A 20,928-nucleotide genomic window follows, 5' to 3' on the forward strand; every position below is an offset into this window, starting at 1 on the left:
GACTTTAATAATACCCTCCAGACACAGGAAACTTGCTGGAAGTATGCTTCCTTATGGAGTAGGAAGGAATAGAGTGTATGTGCACACAAAACTTTTTTTCCTTTTTTTTATAGATGTGTTACAGTGATTTTTCTTTTTTACTGCCCCTTTTTTACTGTCCCTAGACAGTAAGTGAGGGAAAATCTCCAAGAGTAACTCTGATCGAAATAAAATGTATTTTTTTTTTTTTTTTAATTAAAGTAGTTGAAGTCTACTGTCAGATTTTCACATTTTAATTGCTGGCTGTGTACCTGTTACATTTTTCATCACCTCCTATCTAGTGAAACATTGTCATCCTGAAAGGCAGTAAGGGAGGGTAAACCTCTCTAATCAATCCCTTGATAGCAGTATAAAATGAATAGGGTTCTAATCCTTCTTCGCATCCAGAACTAAAAATAATGTTTTGGCTGGACATTCATATCAAATGCATGTTACGCTTTGTAAATGTATTGGATATTACTATTATATTAAGAGAATGATGCTACTATTATATTAAAGGGGATGAAAGAATCAGAAAGTAAAGAAATTTTTTGAGAATTTACTAACAAAATGTGTTCTTTTTCCAATCATTTTTTGATATCCTGTGACTGCACTTAAAAGATCCCTGCTTTTTTTGAAAGCTTTTTGCTGAAAATTCTTAAACTGCTCTTCACTTTAATTTACATAATTTGAATTGATCATCCATACTAAGCTGCATCTCTGAATTCCCGATCAGCATGGTCATCCATGATTTACTGTTATAAAACGTTGTTCCTGGATGATGCTGAAATGCATGAAAAAAAGAATACGTTTGCAGACATTTATATTTTTAACTGATTTTCCTCACAACTCTAACTCACAAAAAGTGCCTGTCCCAGTTTTTTTTTTTTTTTTTTTTTAACGCAACACAACACACGACATGTGTGTTGTGACACGCTGCAGAGTGGGTGCATTACCTAGTAATGTAACAGTGTATTAGGGTGACCCATGATACATGCTTAAGGGTCCCCACTCAGGCTGTCAAGGTCCAATGAGATGGATGTCGCTGGCTAGTGAGGGTGCAGGCTGAGGAAAGCTCCACCCAGACTCAAAGAATATTGCAAAAATAGCCCGGCCACCACACGCCTCACTCGACCCGAGAGGTTAGCAGGTACATGCAGCCTCAGCTCGATTCATCCAGACCACAACTCCAACATGTTTCGCCCCTGGATGAATCAAGCTCAGGCTGCTTTTACCTGCTTACCACTCAGGCTGGGTGAGGTGTGCAGTGGCCAGGCTATCTATTCCTATTTTTGCAGTATATTTGGGTGCCATTCCAAATGAACAGCACTGCAATACACCACACTATATGCTTTGCCCATGTTGCAGTAATGTTTTAACACACATTACTGCAATGTAAACATCTAAAAATCTGCTTACAGTGCATCCGTAAAGTATTCACAGCGCTTCCACTTTTTTCCATTTTGTTATGTTACAGCCTTATTTGGAAATTGATTAAATTAATTATTTTCCTCAACATTCTACAAACAATACCCCATAATGACAATGTGAAAGAAGTTTGTTTGAAATCTTTGTACATTTATTAAAAATAAAAAACGAAAAAAATCACATGTACATAAGTATTCACAGCCTTTGCTCAATACTTTGTTGAAGCACCTCTGGCACCAATTACAGCCTCAAGTCTTTTTGAGTATGATGCTACAAGCTTGGCACACCAATTTTTGGGCAGTTTCTCCCATTCTTCTTTGCAGGACCTCTCAAGCTTCATCAGATTGGATGTGGAGCATTGGTGCACAGCCATTTTCATAACTCTCCAGAGAGGTCCAATCGGGTTAAAGTCTGGGCTCTGGCTGAGCCACTCGAGGACATTCACAGAGTTGTCCTGTAGCCACTCCTTTGTTATCTTGGCTGTGTGCTTAGGGTCATTGTCCTGTTGGAAGGTGAACCTTCGCCCCAGTCTGGGGTCCAGAGCTCTCTGGAGCAGGTTTTCATCAAGGATGTCTCTGTACATTGCTGCATTCATCTTTCCCTCGATCCTGACTAGTCTCCCAGTTCCTGCCGCTGAAAAATATCCCCACAGCATGATGTTGCCAAAACTATACTTCACTGTAGGGATAGTATTGGCCAGGTGATGAGCGGTGCCTGGTTTCCTTCGTGCATGACGCTTGCTATTCAGGCCAAAGAGTTCAATCTTTGTTTCATAAGACCAGAGCATTTTGTTTCTCATGGTCTGAGAGTCCTTCTGGTGCCTTTTGGCAAGCTCCAGGCAGGCTGTCATGTGCCTTTTACTGAGGAGTGGCTTCCGTCTGGCCACTCTACCATACAGGCCTGATTGGTGGAGTTCTGCAGGGATGTTTGTTCTTCTGAAAGGTTCTCCTCTCTCCATAGAGAAACGCTGGAGCTCTGTCAGACTGACCATCGGGTTCTTGGTCACCTCCCTGACTAAGGCCCTTCTCCCCCGATTGATTAGTTTGGCCGGGCAGCCCGCTCTAGGAAGAGTCCTGGTGGGTCCAAACTTCTTCCATTTACAGATGATGGAGGCCACTGTGCTCATTGGGACCTTCAATGCTGCAGACATTCTTCTGTACCCTTCCCCAGATCTGTGCCTTGATACAATCCTGTCTCGGAGGTCTACAGACAATTCCTTGGACTTCATGGCTTGGTTTGTGCTCTGACATGCACTGTTAACTGTGGAACCTTTATATAGATGGGTGTGTGCCTTTCCATATCATTTCCAATCAACTAAATTTACCACAGGTGGACTTCAATCAAGTTGTAGAAACATCTCAAGAATGGTCAGTGGAAACAGGATGCACCTGAGCTCAATTTTGAGTGTCATGGCAATGTACATGGGATTTTTTAGTTTTTCATTTTAAATAAATTTGCAAAGATTTCAAACAAACTTCTTTCACTTTGTCATTATGAGATATTGTTTGTAGAATTTTGAGGAAAATAATGAGTTTAATCCATTTTGGAATAAAGCCTCGTACACACGATCGGATTTTCTGACTGGAAATGTGTGATGACAGGCTGTTGGCGGAAAATCCGACCGCATGTTTGCTCCATCGGACAATTATTGTCGGATTTTCCTCGGACAAATGTTGGATCGCAGGTTTTAAAATTTTCCACAGAAAAATGTCTGTCGGATTTTCCGAGTGTGTGTACACAAGTCCGTCGGACAAAAGTCCAAAGTACAATCACGCATGCTCGGAAGCAAGGACGAGCCAGAAGCAGTCGGTCTTGTAATCTAGCATTCGTAACGGAGAATTAACATTCGTGACGTGGCAAATTATGAAATCTCCAAATACAGCGCTCATTCTCTTCTTCTTTACTGGGATAATAATGAAGCTGCTTTGCTGGTGATACTGATGGAGTTATTGCAAACAAATTTTCAAAGGCTTTTTTTAGTGATATCAAGAATAATATTATTATGCTTTTTTTATTATTATTTTGGCAAGTTACCACAACACCATTATCCCGTAGTTTTTAAGATCAAAGATACAACTATGTTGGGGTCCCTTGTCAATTTTACATTGTATTTTTTTAAATGTAACTGCCTACTCCCAAACTATCATTTGAAGTAAAACACATAGCCAAGTATTATTCTACACAATTTTTTTATTGTGCATTAAAAAAAGAAAACAAATAAAATTAGAAATGCTATCTGTCAATGATAGAACCAGAGTGCCAGAACTTAACCAAAAAGTGCATTCTATGTATCTAAAAATATAGAAAATATACCAAATCAAATCATTACTTAACCAAAAAAATAATGTCAAAGCAATAACTCCAAGGCCAATAATAAATAACAAGTTATCTCCTCCGATTCTGCAACATGGCTGGTTGACGAACGGCCGTTCAGAAACGAACTGAAAAACGCGAAAAGAAAAGTGCGAAATGAAAAGTGCGAATCAACACTTACCAAACTTCTACTAACATAAAATTAGCAGAAGGAGCCCAAAGGGTGGCGCTAAAGAGCTGAAAAACAACGTAGTACGTCACTACGTTCGTATTGTTCGTATAGTTGTTAGCCAACAATTACGAACGTAGTGACGTACTAGACGTACTGCATGGTTTTTCAGCTCTTTAGTGCCACCCTTTGGGCTCCTTCTGCTAATTTTGTGTTAGTAGAAGTTTGGTGAGTGTTGATTCGCACTTTTCTTTTCGCGTTTTTCATTTAGCGCTTTTCAGTTCGCGCTTTTCATTTCGTGCTTTTCAGTTCGTTTGTGAACGGCCGTTCGTCAACCAGACATGTTGCGGAATCAGAAGAGATAACGTGTTATTATTGGCCTTGGAGTTATTGCTTTGACATTATTTTTTTGGTTGAATAATGATTTGATTTGGTATATTTTCTATATTTTTGGATGCATAGAATGCACTTTTTGGTTAAATTCTATTTGACAGATAGCATGTCTAATTTTTTTTTAATGCACAATAAAAAAATTGTGGAGAATAATACTTGGCTATGTGTTTTACTTCAAATAACAGTTTGGGAGTAGGCAGTTACATTTTAAAAAATACAATGTAAATTGACAAGGGACAACAACATAGTTGTATCTTTGATCCTATAAACTACGGGATAATGGTGTTGTGGTAACTTACACAAATAAAAAAAAGAAAAACCATAATAATATTCTTGATATCACTAGAAAAAAAAAGCCTTTGAAAATTCGTTTCCAGCAAAGCAGCTTCATTATTATTCCATTAAAGAAGAGAATGTGCACATGGAGATTTCATAATTTGCCACGTCACGAATGTTAATTCTCCATTACAAACGCTAGTTTACAAGCTTGACCGCTTCTGCTTCCGAGCATGCGCGTTTGTACTTTGGACTTTTGTCCGACGGACTTGTGTACACATGATCAGAAAGTCCGACAACACACATTTGTTGGCGGAAAATTTGAAAACATGCTAGCCAACATTTGTTGGCGGAAAGTCCAACAACAATTGTCCAATGGAGCATACACACTATCGGATTGTCCGCCAACAGCCTGACATCCAACATTTCCCATCGGAAAGTCCGCGTGTACAGGGCTTTAGAGATGGCTTATGGCAAACAGTGCATTGCCTTAAAAATGCTAAATCCTGTTGACATAATTTAGCTGCTCACGAACAGCTGAATGCATACTGTTTAGTTAGTTTTTAAAATGCCTTTGTGTAATCTTGTGGTCCTATGCACACATAAAAACACACACACAATCAGGAGATGATCTTAAAGTGTATGTATAGCCAAAAACATTTTTTCTACTTTTGGATAGGGTATGGAAGGTTTAAAACCATTATTATTTTATTTTTTCTGTTTATGTCGTTTCCACTTTCCTACTTTGCTTTTTCTTCCTGTCTTAAAGAAAGCATAGAAATTAGGAGAAAACTCTAGAAAATGGGGGAAATTACCCTCCTAGACAATTGTCACCGGAACAAGTCTCCCTATTGGTATATTTATACTCTTCCAGTTTTGGTGACATCTGTAAAATGTTGGATTTCCCATCACTTTCCTTTTTGACGACAATGATCACCAGGACAAACACAGAGGTAAACCTCCTTCGCTGACACAGAGACAGCAGTAAAAACCACCTGACACAGGTTCTAATTCCTCCCTAGTTAAAGTTTTGGCTATGAAAACACTTTAAGGCAACAGTAGCAAGAAAATTTAGGGTAAATTTTTTAGACAAACTGATTTTAGATGAAGGTGTCCCTTAAATTCTTAAACATGCTAGTCCTCTCCTCTACAATACTGGCTCTTACCTGAATCTTTCTCTCCCTTTGCCCTCCTATACTTTGGATACTTGTGAGGTTATATTGCCTCTTAAAATGTATAAACAAAGAGGTATGAGTCATGTGTTTCATGTATATTACAAATTATATGTCGAATGTATATTACCTTGACCAATCATTTGGATTATCATTTTGGATTGTTGTCATTTTCCTAGATATCATAGGCCCTCCTCCTTCTCCTCCAGTGGCTGTAATGGGCTATTTCTTGCCGCCTTAACCTACACAACATTTCCAGAATTTGCCCCTTCCTGACTAACGACTTAAAACAACTTATTCAGTCCTTGGTTATATCCCGCCTTCACTACTGCAACTCTGTCCTCACTGGCCTACTCTTACACAGGTCTTTCACATCACCCCTTCAGTCTATTATGAATGCTGCTAGACTTCTACACCTTACTAACCAATCCGTGACTGCTGCTCCTCTCTGCCAATCCCTTCACTGGCTTCCACTAGCCCAAGGTATGAAATTTAAAATACTAACCAAAATGTACAAAGCCATCCACAACACTCCTCCCAGCTACATCACCAACCTTATCTGCATATATCGCCTAATCATCCTCTCTGCTCCTCCCAAGACATCTTGCTCCCCCACCTCCCATGCTCACCTCCAGGGCTTTTCCAGAACCTTTCCCATCCTCTGGAATTCCATACCCCAGTTTGTCAAGCCAGCTCATACCCTGTCTGCCTTTAGGCAATCCTTGAAAACTCATTTATTCGGGGAAGCCTACCCCACCTCCAGCTAAAAAACTGTACATGCGTAACCTCCGTCAGATCATCCCCTGCAGCTATCAACTTTTCTACCACCGCCCCCTCCCTTTAGATTGTAAGCTCCACAAGCAAGACCTTACTATTCTTTCTATATTGAACTGTGTTGTTATTGTACTGCCCCCCTTATTGTAAAATGTTGCACAAACTGTTGGTGCTATATAAATCCTGTATAATAATAATACTTACTCCTGGGCAGCATGTCGCCCATGTAATATTGTATGAGCAATGTTTTGTCCAGGAGTACTGTAAACCCAGGCCAGTATAATGAAGTGCCTCCATGGAGTGTGTCCTTCACAGCCTTGGTTCATAGGAAGTGGGTTAGATGAAGCTGGGCATCATTAATTTCAGAAGAGGACTGATGTTCAGTCACAGACCGGGACCAGGGAGGAGGCAAGTATTGCAGCAAAAGCTACTTTTTTATTTTATACATTGCTGGTGAACCTATTTTTTAAAACCTTTTTTAAAAAGTGGAGTTAAGTTTTAAGGTGAACTGTGCCCACTACTGAGAAGTTGGAAAGTGTTTTAGAGCTGTGTCAGTTTTTGTAACCATGTATGCTTTTATTAACTATAACTCTTTTTGTATTCATTTTAGGGGATGGCAGTATCAGATTGGTCAGTGGAGATGACCCCTGTCAAGGAAGAGTGGAAGTCTTTTATAAGGGAAATTGGGGAACAGTGTGCGATGATGACTGGGGAATGAAGGATGCAATAGTTGTCTGTAGACAGATTAACTGTGGTCAAGCCCTGGACTATAAAAGCAATGCTTATTTTGGATATGGAACTGGTTTAATATTACTGGATAATGTGAACTGTGATGGCTCAGAGACCTATCTATCAGCTTGCTACAGTCTCGGCTGGGGCATCCACAACTGTGGCCATCATGAAGATGCTGGAATCATCTGTGCTGGTAAACTACAGTACTGCTCACATGCTAGCGATTTCTGATATGCTATTTCTGGAAGCAACCATGATGTGCTGCAATTAGTACACAATGTCAACTTCATTTCATTCTCTTTCCATCATGTATGCAATGATCTAACTGGTACTGAAGAATCACATCGAAGAGTAAGATAGAGATGGGCACATCACACGTCACCAGAGGGCATTTCTTCTAACAGTGAAGTGATTAAGATTGTGCAGTCTCTCAAAAGTGGAAGTTATTTGCCTGATGTAATACACAAGTGCACTAAGATAATTAGCTTTTATCGGAAGTGGATATCCCCATCCTCATAATGCTTATAGAAGGTTGACTTTGTACAAAACATTCACTTTTTAATATTTTATATTATGCTTAGTTATTTCAATGAGTAACAACACTGAATCGTGAGTGTCATTAAAAGGCACTTAGATGTTTACCACAAAACCTTTGTTCTATCTAGAGCTGTGTTGCCTCAGTCCATGTCAGTGTGCCTTAAATTAAAGGAGTTTTTTTGTTGTTTTTTTTTTTTTAAGTGGAACTCCCATTATAATTTACACTACGATAGAGTGCAAATAAGCATGAGGTTACTGCAGATTTTTTGGTAAATCAAACATTTTAATTATCTTATGGAGCTTCCAAATGCAAGCACACTGTGCACACTGGCATCAGATCAAATGTAGGATTTGGTGCTCTGGCACACGCCGCCTTCAGTATCCTATAATGTAATAGCCAATAGAGAATCTACATTTGACTTTGGGCTCATTTACACTTGCTTTGGCTTCAACACACATTAAAGCACCTACCGCTTCAACATGCTTTTATGATGAGTTTGTGATGCTTCGGTGGTGCTTCATTGAAGCTTTGACTATGCTTCGGTGAAGCTTTAGTGATACTTTGGTGATGCTCTTTTGAAGCTTGGCAGATACCTTGTATGTGTGTATGTCAATATCTCATGTCTGCAATTTCTCCAAAACAAAGGGAAGCTAAAGATGAATTAAAGCCTCTCAAAAGCTGCAGGTGCTTCAAGCGAGCTTTACCATAGAGTTCTATGGAGGTTTTGAAGACGCTTTGAAGCCCCACTAAAGCTACATGGGGTAAAATTTGTGAAGCGAAGCCAAAGCAAAAGCAAGGTGTAAACAGGATTGTAAGCTAACCATTTTATTTAGTGACAGGAGCTTTGACTGGCATTCAGAGAGCTTTAACAAAGCGTGTCCGAAGTCTTGTTTTGAAGCAAGTGTAAACTAGCCGTTGGAGATGGTGAGTGGGGAAAGGCTGCCATTTGATGGCTTTAAATCATAGCTGCTGTACCATGTTGACTTTCATTAAAATGGAGAAGTCCTTTAGCTACTAGACTGCAACCTACATCAGCACGTCATGTACTATTTCTATTTTTATCCAGGGCATGGAGTTTCAACAACACCCCCAAACTTCACTCCTGTAGCTCAAGATACTGCAGAGTCAATTACCGACTCAGCGACAGGTAAAACACGAACCATTTTCTACTTGTTATCCTATTTCTTCAATGAACAGCACTCAGTTTATCATTTGCGTTTTCTTTTTCATTTATAGCTACATGGGGTGAAGGTCAACCTTCTCCTGAGACAGATTTATTTACAACTGCATTTTTCCATCCTGGAAGAAAGAGTAAGTTGCTTTAAGTAAAGTAAAATCTACCATCTGTTCCCTTTCCTCTTAACAAATATCGACCCGATTACAAATCCCAGGACTGTAATCAATGTTGTCTTGCTCTACCACTGATCCTATGACATTATAAAACCAACATTTGGGAAGCAAACATTGATTTTTGCATGTGAAAAAGCCTTATATGAAAGATGTCCCCATAATGCGTTAAGCATTGTATATTAGGCAATTGTAAAGCTTTTTTAAAATATTTTTTTATTGTTTGAGTGGAGTGAGGCAAAGTTTGACCCCCCTATGAGTTTTATCTGCTGTCTGTTAACCTCATAAGGATATGTTATTCCCTAGATTTCTATGCAGTACATTCTTTATATATTCTGATGGAAAACCTGCTAATGGAGTAGGTACACCAACATTATATTGTCTTTACAAATTTTGTGGATTCCCCATACAAATATACGAAGAATACCCTCTACAAAGCGTCAAATGATTTGCAATTTGTAAATTTTAGTCTGCTATTCCTGGTTTAACATCACTGCTTACTGAATATGCTCACTGCTCATTTCAGACAAGCCAGAAACAGCAAGGGAACATAGTAAGCTGTGTTGATGAACCAGAAGATAATTGTGTCAACTACCTGGCTGTGCAGTGCAATCTAGGTGTGTAAGCCACAAGACCGGTCATCCTGAATTTTAAATCCTTTGGCCTTAGAGGACAAGTAGTTCTTTCTCAAAAAGTTACATAGGAAGTCAAGTTGGTGAATGGCACAATGCAAAGATAACATAGTAACTGTAAGATTTGAAAGATAAAAAGATTACTGGGACTGCCACTGATCTCATTTTTGAAAATGCTAGTTCCTTGGCCATCATTCTAAAATTCTGACTTCAATACTTTCTGAGTTACTGATCCAAGTATGCAAATCAGGAATTTTGACTTCACATGCTGCTGCATGGTGCTGGGACTTCAGTAGGCTCTAAAGCAGAGACAGCAAGATAAATAGCATTTTCAGAAATGGTAGCATACATGCTTCTTTCATGTCAGGTTTTCTGCCAAATAGCCATGACCACTGCATGAAAACTTGTGTTCTTTGACTTATTGATCTCTTTTAACAAAGCAACCAGCCTTTTTGTCTTAGCATGTATGATACAAAAGTAAGTTGTCTTCATTTGGAAATGTATACTTCTGTATGCCCCCTATGTTGCTTCTGTAATGATATGAAAATGTCTAATAGCTAATACAGAAACTGTTATAAAATAAAGAAAAATCTAAATAATGAGATAAAATAATTATTAAAATACAGTGGCATTTCAGAAAAGTAGAGATCAATATTCATGCACAACACGTGTCTGGCTAAAAGGGAAAGGGTAATATATTTAATATTACATATTAGAAGTATTTTTTTTTTCTTTTAAAAGAAAATGTAAGTATGGACCTGCCAATGCACAGTATGTAATTCACCTGCACAAGTAATGTTAATATTTTCCCACCAGGTGGCAGTATAAGACTGGTAAATGGAAACAGCAGTTGCCAAGGAAGAGTGGAAGTTCTGTACCGAAACACTTGGGGCACTGTGTGTGATGATGACTGGGATTACAATAATGCACAGGTGGTTTGCAAGCAGATGGGCTGTGGTCCAGCCATTGTAGCTACAACCCTTAGTTATTTTGGCTATGGCAGTGGATCTATACTCCTAGACAACGTAGACTGTGTTGGAACAGAGAAAGATATTGTGGACTGCTTTCACTTAGGCTGGGGCCAGCATAATTGTGGACATCATGAAGATGCTGGAGTTATATGTCAAGGTAAATATATTTGTGAAACACACACAAGAATATCTTAACTAGGGATGAGCCAAACACCACCTGGTTTGGTTCGCAGCAGAACATGCGAACAGGCAAAACATTTGTTCGAACATGCGAATACCGTTAAAGTCTATGGGACACAAACGTGAAAAATCAAAAGTGCTAATTTTAAGGGTTAATATGCAAGTTATTGTCATAAAAAGTGTTTGGGGACCTGGGTCCTGCCCCAGGGGACATGTATCAATGCAAAAAAATGTTTTAAAGACGGCCGTTTGTTTTCAGGAGCAGTGATTTTAATAATGCTTAAAGTGAAACAATAAAAGTGAAATATTCCTTAAAATTTCATACCTGGGGGGTGTCTATAGTATGCCTGGAAAGTGGCACATTTTTCCTGTGTTTAGAACAGTCCCTGCACAAAATGACATTTCTAAAGGAAAGTAATTTAAAAGTATTCACGGCTATAATGAATTGTCAGGTCCCAGCAATGCAGATAAAAGTCATTGAAAAAAATGGCATGGGATCCCCCCCAGTCCATTACCAGGCCCTTTGGGTCTGGTATGAATATTAAGGGAAACCCTGAACCAAAATGTAAAAAAAAAAATTGCGTGGGGGTCCCCCCAAATTCCTTACCAGGCCCTTCAGGTCTGGTATGGATTTTAAGGGGAACCCCGTGCCAAAATAAAAAAAAATTGCCATTATCCCCATCAACATGGGGACAAGGTGCTTTGGGGGGCTACCCCAAAGCACCCTCCCCATGTTGAGGGCATGTGGCTCTCTCTTGAGGGCATGTCGCTCTCTCATCTCCCCTCTTTTCCTGCGGCCTGCCAGGTTGCATGCTCGGATAAGGGTCTGGTATGGATTTTTGGGGGGACCACCATCAGGAAGCCACCCATGAGTACTGATATGTCGTCACTGCTGGAGAACATGCATATATGTACACAGGTAGTAGCTGTCTTCAGAGACCGAGAGCACCGAAAAGCAAGAAGGAAAAGTTGGAAAATTAAACACAATGCTTTCAGTAAGCTAAATGTCATCCATTTTGGGTTTATACTTTTAAAAGGGAGATAGTTTGTACCAGCATGACCTGAGCAACCATGGGGTTAGCACTGCAGATGTCACTGCAGTGACACTTTTTTTTGCATTGATACATGTCCCCTGGGGCAGGACCTAGGTCCCCAAACACTTTTTATGACAATATCATGCATATAAGCCTTTAAAATTAGCACTTTTGATTTCTCCTATAGACTTTAAATGGTGTTCCGTGGCTTTTGAATTTGCTGCGAACACCCCAAATTGTTCGCTATTCGGCGAACAGACGAACACCCAATGTTCGAGTCGAACTTGCGTTCAACTCGAACATCAGGCTCATCCCTAATCTTAACTGGTAAGGGGAAAAATGTGATTTCATTTTAAACACAAATGAAATATGGACCTAAAGTAGAGTTCCACCCAAAAGTGGAACTTCTGCTTTAAGGTCTCCTGATAAGTATTGACAACATTTTGCACTTTCTGGTATTAGGAAATCAACCCCACTATTACCTTGCTGATGCAGGGTCTTTGCACAGCCCCCCCCAACCTACCTATACTTAGCCCATACTAAAATATCTAGCGTCAACTTAGTTTGGACACTAGGAAAAGCAGTGATATTACTCCCCTGGTCATGTGACAATGCCTGGGCACAGCGATTGCCTACTAGATCCAAGCACTGTCACAGAGAAGGAGGTCTAGAGATCCTCCATACCTGAAAGCACTTGGTATTGTCTCCACCTGAGGAAGGAGCAGCAGAGGAGCACTGCCAAAGTATAATTGAGTCAGGAGAAGAAGCCTATTTAAAAGACACTTTGTTCTGCATGGGTAAGGTGACAGTGTCTTCTTAAGTCCCCCGTTCACACCGGATTTTAAAGCTGCTCACCAGTGCGATTTGCAGTGTCGATTTCATTGCAACTTCATACAACAAAAATCTATGCAAGTCGCAATGAAATCGTCAAAAAGTAGTATAGGAACCTTTTTCAAAGTCGCTGCAATGTGAGTTGCAGCAATTTGAACGGTTCCATTGCCAACAATGGGGTGCGACAAATTGCCCTGGTGTGAATGGGGGCTAAGAGTAATTCTGAATTGTTCTTTCAATCACAATAATCTTGAGGGAGCACCAGATTTCAGAACGTGCCGTGCGTACAGAATGCATTTAAGCTCATGTTCTGAACACTATTGTTCCCCCAAATAATATCCTCATATTCTATTCCTCATATTCCCCCCCCCCCCCCCATTTACGTAAACCTTTTAAAGAGGTATTAAACCAAAAAATGTAATATATTGTAGCTTACCAATCCTTAGATATGGTGACTGCATTCGTTTTCTTTTTAGGCATTTTTCCCCCACTGTTTTCATCTGGTGATCTGGCAATAACACATCTCCTTTATTAGTGCCCTAACACTGGATAAAGGAGCACAGCAGACAGCAGCATTATTAATCTCAGGAAGGGGAATGCTAGATGTACAGATTTAGATACACTAACAAATTTAAATAAAACTCCAGCTCACACTGCAGTTATACAAGCAGTTATAGTAAGTTGTTTTCCTTTTAAACTAAAGTTTATACATAAATAAAAGCTGATCATTATAAGCACCCCATCAGAGGTAAATGGTTTGTCTCAGCACTCCTGATACATTTTCAGGAAAGCTTGTTCGGTTGAAAAAAAACAGACTTACTGGCAGGATCACCAGGTCAAAATAAAAGGAAGAAAGCCTAAAAATTAAAACTAATGCAATCATCTCATCTAAGAATTGGTAAGCTGCAATATAATAAATGTTTGCTTTTGGATTTAATACTGATTTAGGCTTAATGTACACCAGCAGCTCCTAAACATGAATTTAAAAGCTTTTTTGCCAAAGCTCCTAAACTCAACTCCATAAAAGCCTATGTGTTAATGTACTAGCAGAGTTAAGGAGCTGTTTGGGTTAGGGGAGCTTCAACCTCCCTCTCCTGAACGCGGAACAATCACGTTCAGGATAGGAACATTTTGACTGCCGGCAGCGGGAGAGCACGAAATGCGGCAAAATCGTGGCAAAATCATTCCCGCAACCACAGTAAAAGATGTCCAAGTGTACATGAAGTCTTAAGTTGGCAGAGTGACATCTGCAGTGCTAACCCCATGGTTGCTCAGGTCATGCTGGTACAAACTATTTCCCTTTTTAAAGTATAAACCCCAAATGGATGACATTTAGTTTACTGAAAGCATTGTGTTTAATTTTCCAACTTTTCCTTCTTGCTTCTCGGTGCTCTCGGTCTCTGAAGACAGCTACTACCTGTGTACATATATGCATGTTTTCTATCAGTGACGACATATCAGTACTCATGGGTGGCTTCCTGATGGTGGCAACTGCAGAACATGCCCACACAATTTGCATACACAGACACTTATAGTCTCCCTCTGTTTCCCATGTGACAGGGTAACAACATAGAAAAGCAATTAGGAAATAGATACAGAGTGTTGTCACCCTATATCAGAAAGTGCCTCCAAAGGATTATTAGGTATTATATTAATGAAAGCTGGCACCGTCAAGTCCTTAACAACCATTGATGTCACTGGCTCCATTCATTCTACAACGTGCGGGTTCCCCATAATTCATACCAGGCCTTTGGGTTTAGTGTGAATTTTAAGGGGGACCCTGTGCAAAAAAAAAAAAAAAAAAAAGAACATGAGGTTCTCCTAAATTCTATACCAAATCCAAGGGGGAAACCCATGCAAAAATCAAGAAAAGAAGTGAGGTTTCCCCTGCAAAAATACCATACAAGACCCTTATCTGAGCATGTAGCTTGGCAGACCAGGAAAGGTCGGGGTGAGCAGAGCTCCACATCCCTATTTTAATGAGGTCAGGGGCTTCCTCCCCACAAGCCTGACTACAACCTTGCCTGGTGGTTGTGGGGGTCTGGGAACTTATCTCACTTTGGAAACCCCCTTTAATAATCAGGTGGTCCACAGATATTGCCCCCCTCTCCATTGTGAATGAGTACTCATTTCCAAAAGAAAGTGTAAATAAAGACAGAGAGGCAGATTTACTAAAATTGGAGCACACCGAATCTGGTACAGCTCTGCATAGTAACTAATCAGCTTCTAGGTTTTATTGTCAAAGCTTAATTGAACAAGCTGAAGTTAGATGCTGATTGGTTACTATGCACAGCTGCACCAGATTCTTCTGAGTGCACCAGTTTCAGTAGATCTCCTCTAGAGTTTTTTGACAAGTCCTTAAAGGGACACTCAAGGTTCGTTTTTTTTTTTATTTTAAAATAACAAACATATTATACTTACCTCCACTGTGCAGCTTGTTTTGCACAGAATGGCCCTGAACCTCATCTTCTGGGGTCCCTCGGCAGCTCTCTCGGCTCCTCCCCGCATCAAATAAACCCTTGGGAGAAGCGCTTTCCCGGGGGGTTACCTGGTACCTTGTGGTAAAACGCTCCCGAGTCCAGCATTTGGCATCCATAGATGCCGAATGCAGGACTCGGCCCTGCCCCCCCCGGCGGCCACGTAATTGGATTTGATTGACAGCAGCGGGAGCCAATGGCTGCGCTGCTATCAATCTATCCAATCAAGAGCCGAGAACCCCCTGCAGAGAGAGAGCGTGTCCCCGTGGGACAAGTTTGAGGGTTCAGGTAAGTAAAACGGGGCGGCGGACGCGTACAGGTGTTTTTTCACCTTAATGCATAGGATGCATTAAGGTGAAAAAACAGAAACCTTTAGTGTCCCTTTAACCACTTCAGTACAGGGCACTTTCACCCCCTTACTGCCAAGTCCAATTTTCAGCTTTCAGCGCTGTCGCATTTTGAATGAACACTGTACCCAAATTAAATTTTTATAATTTTTTCCCACACATAGAGCTTTCTTTTTGTGGTATTTGATCACCACTGGGTTTTTGTTTTTTTGCACTACAAATAAAAAAAGACTGAACATTTTGGAAAAAAAAAAGGTTTTCTTAGTTTCTGTTACAAAACTTTGTAAATAAGTAAGTTTTCTCCCTCACTGAGGAGCACTGAGGCAGTACTGATTGGCACTGATAAGGTGGCACTGATGGGCATTGATGATGAGGCACTTTTATGCAGCACTGATGGGCACTAATAGGCGGCACTGCATCAGTGCTGATATGCAGCACTGATGGACACTCATAGGTGGCACTGATGGGCACTCATAGGTGGCACTGATGGGCACTCATAGGTGGCACTGATGAGCACTTATAGGTGGCACTGGTAGGCACTTATAGGTGGCACTAATGGGTGGCACTAATAGATGGCACTGATAGGCAGCCCTGATCAGGAGGCACTGGCAGGCATCACTGATGGGCACTGATTGGCATCCCTGGTGGACTCTAGTGGGCACTCCTGGTGGTCTGCCATGGGCATCCCTGGTGGTTTCCAGTGGGCATCCCTGTGGTCTCCAGTGGGCATCCTCAATGGGTCTGCACTGATAATCAATGCGCTGATTATCAATGCAGATTCCCCCCCCGTCAGTAGAACAGCCGATCGGCTCACCTCTACTCATGCCTGTCAGCACGAATAGAGGAACAGCTGATAAACGGCACTTCAAGGTTACCGTGTGATGAGCTGTGATTGGAAACAGCTGATCACATGATAAAGAGCCTACGTCCTAGGCTCTTTACCCAGATCAGAGATGCGGTATGTCAGACTCACACAAGTATACAAGCATCGACGTGCATTGCTGTGCATTTAAAACGAATTGCGTTGCACTCTACATTGCATGTCAATTCACATCATAATGCATGTCGAGTCAATTTACATCAGTGTGCATTAAAGCAAGTTGACATGCATTGATGTCTGTTGATGCGTTATGACAAGCGTTCACGTGTGTTTTGATACCCACACATCAGGCAAAAACGTTCACTTTTATATTTAGTTTGTTGTACCATATTTTCTAATATATACTGTATATTGTATACAGGATACACAAACAACCTGTACATACAAACATTAACATTTTTACTTTTTTTCTTATATTAACTGATGCATTTAACATGTATGTAACTAAAGATTCTGGTTTCTTTTTAAATCTGAACAGAGCTACAGCCTTGTTTATAAAGGGTGTAAAAACTTATACAAGGGCGGGCACACCTATGCAAACAAGGCACTGTTCATAAAAACTGGCATTTTGTTTTCACTTTAGCATTCCTGGTTGCAAGATTTTATTTAAAGCAAAACTGACATGCCTTAATTTCCCCCTTTTTGAATACAGAAACAAAAATAATATACTTTTGTTGTTTGTTTTATTTGCTACTATTTACAGTATTTTACAAATATTTCAAAAATGTACAGAAAACAAAAAAAGGCTATTCTAAATGGACATCATGATTAACATTAAAGGGGATAACACTGTTTTTCGCATATTCTCAATAATATTAGTTGTATAAATACATATTTATTTCATAGGTTTAAAGGAATCTGAACTGTTTTCAAAAGGGAGCAGCTTTGATGTGACAACTGAATCTGTAACACCCCCTAAAGATGGTATGTGCTTCCAGATCTTGCATTCAGTAGTGCATAGTCATACTGAAGTTATTGATCCACGTCTCTAAAAAAAGGAACACTTACACCAGTGCTTAGTATAAAACTTTATGACATTATTATATAATGTGCCGGGATCTACTATTAAAGTGTTTATAAAATCTGCTGATTCCATTGCTGGTAGATGCTGAAGAGTTACATCACATGACAATTTCTTATATTTCTTTGAGACTGTATTGAAGAGTTCTTTGTGTTTGATTTTCTGGGCCTGCACAGCCACTGTGGCTGTTCTATTTGAATCTGACTCATTCTGATGTATGTTATTCATTTTTAATTATGGAAAATGCACTAGGAAAAGCTGGCACGCACAAAGGTTGACCAGAAAGCTCTAGATTTCCATGCTGACAGGGACAGAGTCTGACATTATGGTAGGGCAATCTCTGTTTTGTTTTTACTTAAAATACATACACCAGGATCTCCAGCATCTCAATGCAACTTTATTGTACCAAAAACAGAACATGGTCCCCACCAAAATCCTCCAACCGATGGGCATAATCATTGAGAAGGTTACATTCTTGCTGAAAACCAATGCGAGTGAAGAGTGGTCCTGACTGCTGGAATTTAGGAAGATCTCGCTGTTGCAGTATGACCCATAGGAGGTCAGGGGTTATTCTGCCCTTCAGGCTCCACCTCTACAATAAATAGAGTATAATTTTTTTGGTGTAAAATCCCAGTTTGTTTTACTTTCAAAGTGAAAACATGGGCTCTTCTAGTACTTCCAAACCTTTCAAAGGATATTGTGATCCTGAATGTACTGTTAGTAATGTATGGCCCTAAAACCCTCCAGGCTAGATTTAGACCTGTGAGATCCGCTGCATTGATGGGTGTTCTGTCACATGTTAATAGAGGGTATCAGTGATTACTTCATATAGTGCCACATCCTAGACTAGAAACAAAAAGCAAAATTCCCCTTGGAAATAGACTTGAACCTCCCTAGCAGTATGATTATGTCAGATTTTTGATGCTGAATGCGGTACAATTGTTTTGCATGGAAATTTGGCGTTTTTATATTGTAGGCCTGTAATTCTTAGGAATAAATCACTTAAATCTGTCCAAACAAGAGTCTAGTATGATAAAGTTTGAAAAAAAGTTTGAAACGTGAAATCATAAATTATAATATAATAAACTATAAATAATTATAACAAATAATAATATAATAATAATAACATTTATTCAATAATGCAATCAAATCAAAAACACTGACATTTTCTCAGTTGCAGAATTGTCGCTGTCGTCACTTTCAGTGTTTGATGACTAATATCCCCACAAATCACTATCGCTCAATTCTGCAAGTGATTCTAATTTATTATCGTTGTTTTCTAGCTGGTCTGAAAGCACTTTTGACGTAAAGGGACACTTTTTGGTTGCTATGGACAATCTCCAGTTTCCAGGCAGAAAGAACAGTATTTATAATATAAAAGTGCATGCAGGGCATTGGACAAAGCACTGGGGACAAAAGGGATGTGAAATTATTTGATACAGTAATGTAATCTGTAAGATTACAGTTTACTGTATGTGTTGTGTGTTTTTCACTTTTTGAATTTGGCGCCGGGCTCCGTTCCCATACGTCGCGACGCTTGCAGGGAACAGAGCTAAGCACTGTGAAAGTTTGAGCGGAGGACACAGCCCACACTGCGGGGAGACATCACAGTATCCAGGGGACAAGGTAAGTAAGCTGTACATGGATCCTGCGATGCGATGTGTGGCTCGGGGTTACCACTTTTGGTAATGAAAATTCACCCCGAGCCACACTTGGGAATACCGCTAGGGAGGTTAAAGGCACTTGAACTCATATAGTGAACGTAAATACAAATAGAAAAATAATATATTGTACACATAATTAAAAATGATAACATGGAATGTACATAGCAACGTGTGACTGAAAATACACCATCGTTGGATTGGGTGTACCCCGGCAATACCACTTATCAGGAGCAGGTCCATTTTCCATCTAGCGTTTTTTTGGTTTTACTCTAAACTACAATGCAACACACCTGACGCTCAATGGAGATGAAGGAGGCAGCAGTTCCCTGGGGCAGCGTATTTTGCTTTTAATCCACATAGAATGTGTGCTTATGCACAACTGAAGTGACTAGAATTGATATCCTCCCTACCCCTGGGGAAGGAGATAAAACAGACCCTGAAACGCATTGAATAAAGGATAGCTCTTCTGTACCATCAATTATGTCATAGTTGGTGTATTTTCAGTCGCTCATTGCTATGTATATTCCATGTTACCATTTTTAATTATGTGTACAATAAATTATTTTTCTATTTGAATTAACGTTCACTACATGAGTTTAAGTGCCTTTAAAGTCCATTTCCAAGGGGAATTTTGCTTTTTGTCACACGTTAATGTTCATTGCGGTAAGGCAGCCTATTCTTTTTGAACAGATTGCCAATACTCCCCATCGTAAGGTGCAAGTAATTTTTTCCAGGGTGCCACAATATAAAAGATGGTTCACATGTGTGCATTGCATTCAAAACTACCACAGTATTTAGTGTGTTATTGTAATGCATGGAGAAACCCTTTTTTAGTGCACATTACTGCACCACACAAAGTGTACATGTCAGCACTCAGGTAACATACCAACAATCTTAACTTATTAGACTTGAAATTATACAGCACAGCTCTTCTGGCAGTGTTGCTGAATTTTAGACTAGAGCCCAGTAAACACTACAAGAAAATTGGACAAACGATCGTCCAGTTTTCCTAGATGTTTCACAGCAGGTCGAAACTGAGGATATTACTAATTGTACGGAAATTCTCAAATGCCAAAGGTTTTCTTTTTTTGTTTGACTTGTTGTTTTGAATTGTTGTTTACCGTTTCTGACAATGTGCAGTCTTTTGTATCTGTTTTTTCTTGTACGAAATCTATACGAAAACAGTACACATTAAATGAAAAGCGTTAGTTCTGTTCACGTACGAGAGATTTTTGTGTTTGGCCCCTTGGAAATTTTTGTTTGGAGAGTCTGAATAGGATGTCGAAAGTTGTGTACACACTGTGCGTAAATCGAAAGATCGATCCTCATACATAATTCTTCCGATTTTCTCAGGTACCCCACTTAACCACTTCTGGACCGCCGCACGACGATGTACATCCAAACTTTGAAGGGGGATACCGTTGTTATGGCAGCAGCTAGCTACCGGTATCCCCGTTTTCGTGCGGCGGCTGGCTTTCTGATAAAAGTGGTCCCTGCGGCGGATTCGCTGCGAGATCACTTTTATCGGTGGCGGGAGAGGGCCCCCCTCCCGCCACGATCCGGTGCCCTCTACCGCTTACTGGAGCCGTCGGTAGCGGCAGAGGTGATCGTATCCGTCTCCGTCCTGTGCCTGGAGACAAGTGAGGCTAAGATGGCGCCCATTTGTCTCCATGACACTGCTGGGCGGAAGCGACGTCAAAACGTCACTTCTGCCCACGCCTCTTAAAGGCA

General features: G+C 40.2%; 1 protein-coding gene across 1 annotated transcript in view; it reads left to right on the forward strand.

Annotated features, from left to right (window-relative positions):
- The window catches only part of SSC4D (scavenger receptor cysteine rich family member with 4 domains), an 84,107-nt gene that overhangs the window by 56,035 nt on the left and 7,144 nt on the right, over positions 1–20,928 (forward strand). The window contains exons 7-11 of the mRNA XM_073613227.1: positions 7,154–7,468; positions 8,880–8,960; positions 9,050–9,124; positions 10,609–10,920; positions 17,359–17,436. Of these exons, the coding sequence (XP_073469328.1) occupies positions 7,154–7,468; positions 8,880–8,960; positions 9,050–9,124; positions 10,609–10,920; positions 17,359–17,436 (861 nt within the window). The remainder of the gene's footprint in view (positions 1–7,153; positions 7,469–8,879; positions 8,961–9,049; positions 9,125–10,608; positions 10,921–17,358; positions 17,437–20,928) is intronic.

The sequence above is a fragment of the Aquarana catesbeiana genome, linkage group LG02 (assembly GCF_042186555.1).
Source record: "Aquarana catesbeiana isolate 2022-GZ linkage group LG02, ASM4218655v1, whole genome shotgun sequence".
Lineage (NCBI taxonomy): Eukaryota > Metazoa > Chordata > Amphibia > Anura > Ranidae > Aquarana > Aquarana catesbeiana.